This window comes from Erigeron canadensis, chromosome 2 (assembly GCF_010389155.1).
Source record: "Erigeron canadensis isolate Cc75 chromosome 2, C_canadensis_v1, whole genome shotgun sequence".
NCBI classification, from domain to species: Eukaryota; Viridiplantae; Streptophyta; class Magnoliopsida; order Asterales; family Asteraceae; genus Erigeron; species Erigeron canadensis.
This window is the reverse complement of record NC_057762.1, coordinates 11,446,611-11,456,009: the sequence shown is the minus strand read 5'-3', so window position 1 is coordinate 11,456,009 and position 9,399 is coordinate 11,446,611. Positions and strand designations below refer to the sequence as shown.

The window sequence follows — 9,399 nt, the reverse complement described above, 5'->3', positions numbered from 1 at the left end:
GTAAATACTGCATATCTACATATCTCAAGTCCAACAAGTTTATGTGGACTGAGTGTCTATATCTCAGGTCAAGAGTACATTCTCCTACTCACATAAGTAATAGTCTCAAGCACATACCCAAACTCCTTTTAACAGGTTTTATGATCTATGTTGTGCAGGGATTGAAGGGAGACCCAAAGTACCCGAAGAAGAATCTGTTGTCAACAGAGAATTAAAGGATAAAAAAAAGGTGTCTTTTTGTATGGCCCAGATAGAACCAAAAACTCCTTTTGTGCAATTTATAAAATAGATTATGACAAAAAATGATTTACGAAGGTTATAAAACTTTAGTAATCTCTTTTTGATTACGAAGGTTATAAAACTTTAGTAAGCATCTCTTTTTGATTAAAATGAATGGACGTTTTCTTTTTTACAACCCAGCCACCGTAATAATAATGTTTAGGTCTGGTCGTAAGCTGCCACTTGTGTTCAAGATTTTCTAGAGTCATATTCTTTATTCAGATTTCATCAGTAATCATCCATGAGCTCATATGTGTGTTTTTCAGTATTTATTTTCTTATCATTACAGTGAAGCAATCATTGACTCTTTTGCCATATTTGAAATGCTTTTTGGGAGTGAGCTAATTAAGACTACCATTTGCCAGTTGACTTAGGGAAAGGGAGCTATTTGATGCTAAAAAAAGTTGCAATAAGAGCTGAGGGTATGTGTGTTTCTCAATAAAAATACCCAATGCCTTCTCAACTTATCTGGTCTTAAAAAGAATGTAAGTTATCATCCGGGTAGTACACACGCAGTGGTTGGCTAAATATATCAAGTTCTAACTGGCTATGTAACTTTGATATTACAGATTGTGCAGAAGGAAAGAGAAGTAATCGAATTACTCATTTGCATGAATATGTTGAAGGTTACAAAGAGGAGTTCACCCGTTATCCACAAAGCTAGAGCACCAAAGCTCTTCAATTCAAGTGATATACACTTCTTTGAGTCAATCATTTGATAAGTGTTCCCTTTTATTATAATCACATCATCTAAAATAGCTACGGAGGCATCTTCCTAATGGTAAGATATGCTATCTTTTGCAGTTTATGGTGTCGACATGTTAAACACTATTGGATATGTAGATTGACTCCAAGCAGCAAAAGTATGTATTTGGGCGTACCATTTAGTGTTGGGTGGTCTAGAAATAAAGGACATTATACTATCCCAATTTGTCACGTTTATTAGTTTACCTCTCTTCCTCTCTCCCTCTCTCTCTCTCTCTCTCTCTCTCTCTCTCTCTCTCTCTCTCTCTTATCTTTCAAGTTTCAACTATATATCTTATTTTTTGGATTCGTAGGGTTTTATGTTACGTCCAATAAACGAAAGTTGGATATTTGTACTTTTGTGATAAATAAAAATATGCTTTGTGTGTTTTGTAGTATAAGTTTATTGTGTTTAACCTGGTCAACGACTGGGTATAGATCTATTTATTATTAGGGAAGAGCTTGATTACATGAGGTCTCAAGAGTCAAGATTGTCCGAAACAACGTTCATTTATTCTTGTAATACCCGAGTTTTGTATTGATGTCATGGTGGTGTATGTGTATTGTTTTACTTGTTGCCTTGAATTGTATCAGCCCATAATAATGTTAAACCCATAAATCGTTTTGTATCTTTTTTATTATCTTTTATTACACTAAAGTACAGTTGCTTTAATAATTTATCGACCAATCACAACTCTCGATTTCTTAATGTTGACTTTTGTTTTCAATTTTGACTTTGATTTACACTTTTTTTGTTTTCCATCACAAATTTATACTTTTTACCCAATAATTTTAATATAATAAATAAATAATAATACTAATATATATCCGATAGAATATAGCTAATATTTATTCAATAAAATAATAACAAATATGTATCTAATAATATATTCTATCAAATAATTAATAAAAAATAAATTAAATTTAATGTAAATATATTAAGATTTTGATAATAATTGTACTATTTTAATTTTAATATATATATTAAAAGACAGTTGAACTAATGACTTATTAACCAATCATATCATTCGATTTCATCAAATTGACTCTCGCTGATGTAATCATTTAGTTTTTTACATAATTTTATTTAACTAATAAAAAACAACTAACAAAAATAATTATTTTTACAATGTTATTAAAATTGATTTCTATCTGTAAATCCCGGTTTTCACACACGGACAATTGTACATTGCAGTATCTCGAGTTAAGTCGAGAAGGGGTTTTAAGGTGTTAATATGTGACAAATATGATAAGACAAAAAACACTACAACAAATTTCGTCTATAAAGAAATCTTTCATATAATAAAGGAGGGTATATGCTTCCAATGTGCTTTTATTACATTAGTTTTCTTTCTATTAGCTTAATATTCTTGGCATTTAAATTGAACATTTAGTATCCACTTATATTTTCAACTTTTAACTTATAAGCTTTTTTGAGTTACATATATTAATATCTAATATTAATGATGTCGTTAGTCTCGTGTCCAATGTTAGATACGGGTCTAACATCTAGTTATGTTTCTATAATATAAATTATTAGTTGTGTTAATTGATTCCATGATCTAGAATCTATCTATATATAATATAACTAAAAGAGGGGGTTGGGGGTACACTTGACACCCCTAATCCCCCTCCTTTAGTCTAATCTTTCATCCTTATTAATCCCCTAATTTTTTAATATTACTCTAAATTAATTTACACTTTTTGGTTCTCCATCACAAATTTACACTTTAACCCCAATCTAAAACAATTAATTTACACTTTTTGATTTCACATCCCCAATTTACACTTTAACCCAATTTAAAAATAATTAACTTACACTTTTTGATTTTCCATCACCAATTTACACTTTAACCCAATTTAAAAATAAATAATTATACTTTTTGGTTTCTTATCACCAATTTACACTTAAAAATAATTAATTTACATTTTTTGGTTTTCATTCACCAATTTACAATTTCACCCAATTTAAAAATAATTAATTTACACTTTTCGGTTTTATTAGTAATCTATAATATAACTCACGGACGACAAAAAAAGAAGAAGCTACGATTAACTACAAAAGGGTTTTTCTTTTTATATACTTTGCACATAATTAATCATCATTATTATTTTTTTAACATTGAATTCTTATGTTATTGTTATTATTATTTCTTTTAATTTAGTTTGAGGTTCGTTATGGCTTTTTCTTCAAGAACAAAAAATATGATCACATTAGTTCATCTTGAAGATCTTAAGCCAATACATGTTAACCATCATTTACAACTCCGTGTTGTGCATGTATGGACTGTTTCGGAGTGGAACAACCCAAAGCAAATCAAAACGTTCGAGATGGTCTTTGTTGATTAATTGGTATGTATTTTTCAAATTATATAGTTTACACTTTTAGAATATAAGAAACTATAAATTTTTTATTTAACTAAAGTTGGAAAAAAAAAAAAAGATAAACTGGAATCGATATTTATATGGAGTTAATTTTCGTATGTTTCTTCTTTAGCTTTTGTATTGATTAATTTGTGATATATGACTTAACTAATCTAAATATTATATATTAAATTTTGTATTTGTAACCTGTATTAACTCTTAGGATTTACGATTATATCTTTTTATAACCTTTTAGATATAAAGTCTAAACTTGCTATGAGTAGTTTTCTGATTACTTTAATATATTGACTTTGATTATTTTGATATCGTTTTGAAAGTAGCTCATTAATGGTGTATACTAAAGATTTACGATTATATCTTTCTATAAGCTTTTAGATAAAAAGTCAAATTTTGCTATGAGTAAGATTATGATTATTTTATTATATCGACTATGATTATTTTGAGTCTGTTTTGAAACTAGCTCATTAAAGGTGTAACTTTTTAGCCGCTATGATTCTATCAGGGAAAAATGCTACATATTGAGATGGTGTTGAATGTATATTAGTATGATTATTTAGCATGGTGGAACAATTCATCATTTTAGTTTGTGTATGACAGATATACTTCGGATCTTATGAAAAACATGATATCAATTTTAAATAATACCCTTAGATAAAACCATTTGATCCACGTTATGTCTAGGATTTAACACAGCTGGAGATGGCTTTGCAAGGTTTTTGGCTCGACTCTTTTTTTTTAATCAACAATTTGTTTCCTTGTCTTTCTTGCATTAGCTGATAAAATCATTTGATCGACGTTTGAAATGTCCTGGGTTGAGTTCCTTTTTTATCCTGAATAATTTTCCTGGATCTGTATGCAAAAATGTTTATTCGATTCCTATGGTTAATTTGTTTGGGGTTTATTTTTTAAAATTGGATTAAATACATAGAAACACATTAACAGAACTTACCAGTTTTTCCATGTTTTTTTTTTGCTATTTGCAGGGCACTATCATACATGGATCGGTGAATTCTGAATGAATGGAAAATTTTAGGAGTATTTTGACCGATGGAGTGACTATTCAGCTAGCAAATTTCCAAGTTGATTTCGGGAAATCTATATAATATATTTGAATTTCAATTTTTTAGATTTAATTAATATATTTTAAGACTACCCGTTCATTAGACGGACAGGGTAGCATTAAGTCCTTAACCCAAAAATAATAAGCATTATAATAATAATAACTTAGAAGCTAAAATAGAAAAATATATAATAAAAATAAGTTTTAAAAAGGTCCTGTTAAAAAAAGATTTAAAAAAAAAAAAAAAAATCTCAAAACACCCAACCCAACGCTGGCGATGCCTCCTTAATTAACCCTCCAGGACTTTGCCGAAGTCCCGTATATGGTCTACTTGTGAATGAAACATGTGAAGTTCCGAAGACAACCCTAATTTAATTTTGTTGTATTTGGCTGTTAATCTTATATAATGTGAATAGATCGTATAAAGTCATCATTTATGTAAGTCGGGTGAGTTTGTCACACAATTAGGTATATAAAAACAAAAGTAAACAAATGGTTTTTCTTTCTGATTTTACATATAACTCTTTCATTGATCATTCTGGCAAGTTTCCTTTGTTGGATACAAACGATTTTAAGAGAAAGCAGTACTGGAAGGTTTGGTTCAAGTCACGGTCTTGTCCAGTTTTAGGACACATGACGCTCATTTTGATTTTCGACAAAGATATTTTTCGAACATGTGGTTGTAGTATGAGTGTTGGACGAAGTTTGGTATGACTTCACTTAACAATGTTGAATATAACGTGAGTGTGGGTTGTCACACACCTAAGTTGGGTAAAAAACCTCACATATTAATATTTTAATATTAATAAATAAATGATGGACCCCTGATTTTTATGTAATAAAAAATCAAGATGTTTGAGATTTTTCACCCAAGTTGGGTGGTGTTGTCCCACACATTCACTTCCCTCATATGTAATTATATGTTATCTTGACCATTGCGTTTTCTGTTAAACGTCCTTATAATCAATCATATCAGAAACATTTGGCTACATATATAATTTGAAAACGTTATACACAAAAAGAAAGATACAGAAAACTCGATCTGATCTGCAAAGACAAAGAACGTTCCGTTATAAGCATCTAGATCATATCTTTTGACATTGTCCGTATGTTTATGACAGCGTAAGAGGAGAGACAAGGGGAAAAAACACAGGTAGAAGGAGACCATATATATGGCTAGCATTAGTTGGGACGAAGCGAGGAGAGGATTACATCTTGTAACGAGCTATCTTTTTGCATAGCGGCTTTGAATTCATCAAAGGTTACTTTTCCATCACTATTGGCATCCATGCGGTCAAATATCTCATCTAGTTTTCCTGGCTCAGTGATATCAATTGTTAAACAATCATCCGGCAACGCCTGCACAAAACAGATAATTTTTGGATAACTTAAATTGGACATTCAGACCAGCTACGCTTCAGTGAAAAGTTATGCTAAGCAATAAGTATAAGGATTGAGACAAGATTTGGTATATAAAGACACAAAAAGTATTGATACAAAAACTGCAACCCATTTACTTACAAACGAGCCGATTTTGGTTATGGTTTATGCAAGTATCAATTAGTAAACTATAACGGTTTAGTTGAAAAGAAACTACTCGTAGTACTACAGTCTGGCCACGTCATGTAAATTGACTCGGCTTATCTGGGTTCAGCCATCATCCATAAGCGTATTTTTTGTCGCTTACTTTTGAACTTATGGGATTACTTTTCATGGAAATCATGATAAGCTAATAAGCCACCAAAAATAGGCTTATTAAACATCAGTCAAACTCAAATAAGCCGATAAGGCTTCAAAATAAGCAAAGTTGTCGTAAGCCATAACTTACCCGAAGCATTGATGCAACTTCTTCCCTGCTGATGCAGCCCGACCCATCAGTGTCATACATCTGTTCACGAAGAATATATATTCATCAAGATTATGGTACGTCTTGTGAAAATAACATGTGCTTTTACCGAACTCCTTTTAAGTCCTATGTTTTTATGATAATACACAAAAATATTATTGCAATACAAGTAAAACTTATGGTTTTGATTTATAAACTCTTTGAAACTTTATTGTGTGATGGAAAGGAAAGAAAAGATTTGACACCTGAAAACAAAGACGAAGTGCGTCTTCCCCCTTGAGATTTTTGAGGCTAGAGAAGCCACAAAGTATCTCCCTCATATCAACTGTGCCATCCCGATTATTATCAAAAAGGTCAAAGATTCGTCCAGCTAAAGGTATTAGCGACGTCATTTTCATTGCTCTTAACACCTCTTGAAACTCTTTCAATGTTGCGTTTTCACCATCCGCGCATCTGTAAAATGAAACATACATATCTATAATTCAAACTTTCATAATTATACTTCAAGGACCATGTTTAACTTTTCTAGGCCATACCAACAATAAAGAAACGCTTATGGATAATAAGTTAGCAATGTGGAAATTGAGTACTATAAAGTAATATAGATGACCTTTAAAAGTCACAAATGAGAGATTGATCTTAACTTACAATGTTTTGAAGTGATTTTTTAGATTTTGAAGCTCTTCTTGATTCAGATCATAAGATCCAACCAAATTCTTGAGCTTTTTTGTTCTCAAGAAAATGGTGCTTGTATACATGCTTGCTATTGCAGCTGCACGAAATTTGCGTCTTGCATTAAAGCTTTGCAGCCGCGATACAATCTCTGGATCAATTTGGCGTTCTGTAGCAGAATCTCCGATCACCCATGGATGTTTAAGAATCTAAATGCATCAAAATTCATACATTAATCTTGTTGGCTCTTTATGTTTCCAAAATGAACATACAGTATGATTCTTATTAACACTGGAAAATTTATTTGACATCAAAAAGTCAAATGTGTTTGTACCTGATCAGCAGTGGGTCGTTTTTCAGGGTCAACGTTTAACAAACTAGAAATCAAGTCCTTCGCTGAAGAAGAAATCTTGTTCCATGTTTTCTCATAAAAGCTAAAATTCGCCTGCAAACACAATGACACATGATGTCAGCTCACTTCTGGCTAGAAAATGTCTGTTTATTAAAAACACGAATACTTAATTAAACCGTTGTACATTCATTATCATCTGTTGCTTTTGAAGATGCGATTGAGCACTGAAAGGCGGGTACCTGATATTATCAAGCAATACACCAATTAGTCTAATACATCTTTTGCTAAAGATGGATCCACTTATAACAAAGTGTCATACGCCTTGCAACTCAAACCATTTAAACCAGTCCCATAGTCACAATTACGACACGACTATATTAGTGGTGTATCTTTGTTCTCATAACCTAGCTATCAGAATTTCGAAGCCCATATTTGGCATATCAATAGAAACTAAACTAAAATGCAAACAAAATATAAGTGGCGTATGTAATGAGGGGATAGATAAAATTTAGCTGCCATTGAGCTCTTGGTCTGGTGGTCAATAGGTTGGGGGGTGGGGGTTCCTCTTTAGAGGTCCTTGGTTCAATCTGGGCATTGGCGTTTAATTACTAACTTGGGATAAATGATAAATCGAACTGCTAACAATTAACATTTGCCGTTAAAAAAGAAAAAATTACTTACCCTGAGAGCAGGATATACATAATGACACCCAAAGCCCACATATCTGATTTGGAGGTAATCTTTTGTTGAGCTAGTGCTTCTGGGGATACATAATCAATGGATCCAAAAAGACCCACAACTGGGTCAGTAAACTCTTCCACTGAACTAAGCCCAAAATCCATAATTTTCAATGGTGAATCTTTACTTTTATTAAGAAAAAGACAATTCTCAGGCTTCAAATCTCTATGTATTACATTGGCCCGGTGGAGAGCTGCCAGACCGCTAGCAATTTGCTGCACCACCTTGGCTGCTTCAGCCTCAGAATACCGTTCTTGGCTGACTATGCGGTCAAACAGCTCCCCACCGGAACACAATTCTAATACAAGATGGACCCCATTGGGGTCCTCACAAACGTCATGTAACTGAATTACGTTACAGTGTGGTGACACCTCCTCTACTACCCGTTTCATCACCATAATCTCATTTGCTAGCAGTGCATCCGATATTAAAACTTGCTTACGGCTAGGAATTCCACCACCACCACCGCCGGCGACTCTCTTTAGAGTCTTGATTGCAACTTCTTGCTGATCATCTACCTTAGACGACGACTTCTTCTTTATACCTTTCCGAACGACTGAAAAACCGCCTCTGCCCAGTATCATTGTCACTTCATAATCATCACTAAGTTTTCTTGCTCCATTTTCCATTGAATTATGCTTTCAAACAAGTGTGTGTGTGTGTGTTTGTTGAGAAAAAGTCAGAGAAAGATGGATAGATTAACAACTGATGTCATTAAGGTTTATTTAATTGCATTTGATTAGACAGGTGATTAAGTTAATAATAACTGTTTAATTATTATCATAGTCCCATTTAACCTATGTTTTAAAAACCGGTATTTTAGTTATACCGGCGTGGAAAATTTTTCCGGTATTACCGGTATTATCGGTAATGGCCGGTACGACTATTTTTAATTTATTATATTTTTTTGTGTAAAAATCTTATAAAACTTGTTACAATTTAACAAAAAAAAGTCAAAATGCAATTATAATTTACTCAAAAATAATACCAAATATGTATTTTATAACAAAATATAGGTTTTAAAGTTCACAAATAACAAAAAATAACATTAAAATATCATAAAAATAATTTTTTTTTAAAATCAAAATTTATATTTTGAAAATACCGGAAATACCAGTATGGTCATACCAGAAAATACCGGGAATACCGGAAATACCGGCCGGTATTGAATAGTGAAAATACCGGACTTAAAATACCGGCGTGGTCCCCGGTACCGGTAATACCGGTAATACCGGCCGGTATTTACCGGTATTTAAAACATTGCATTTAACACATTATTACATGTATAGATAATTTGTACATTGTATATAACCATTTTTCATA

At 32.1% G+C, this 9,399-nt stretch overlaps 1 protein-coding gene across 1 annotated transcript; it reads right to left on the bottom strand.

Moving 5' to 3' along the window:
• Positions 1-5,511: 5,511 nt before the first annotated feature.
• Positions 5,512-8,745, bottom strand: LOC122589187 (calcium and calcium/calmodulin-dependent serine/threonine-protein kinase DMI-3-like). Its single transcript, XM_043761437.1, has 7 exons — positions 8,020-8,745; positions 7,523-7,577; positions 7,321-7,431; positions 6,963-7,195; positions 6,560-6,767; positions 6,297-6,356; positions 5,512-5,827 (listed from the first exon to the last, which is right to left on the bottom strand). The coding sequence occupies exons 1-7, from the start codon at positions 8,703-8,705 to the stop codon at positions 5,651-5,653; spliced, it is 1,530 nt and encodes a 509-aa protein (XP_043617372.1). The 5' UTR covers positions 8,706-8,745; the 3' UTR covers positions 5,512-5,650.
• Positions 8,746-9,399: the final 654 nt, after the last annotated feature.

Excerpts from the sequence above, each read along its gene's own strand:
- LOC122589187 (XM_043761437.1), bottom strand. The coding sequence starts at position 8,705 with ATGGAAAATGGAGCAAGAAAACTTAGTGATGATTATGAAGTGACAATG. Across the intron at positions 6,357-6,559 it reads CACTTCGTCTTTGTTTTCAG|ATGTATGACACTGATGGGTC; the intron begins GTGTCAAATCTT and ends CTTCGTGAACAG. Across the intron at positions 5,828-6,296 it reads AAGTTGCATCAATGCTTCGG|GCGTTGCCGGATGATTGTTT; the intron begins GTAAGTTATGGC and ends TGTTTTGTGCAG.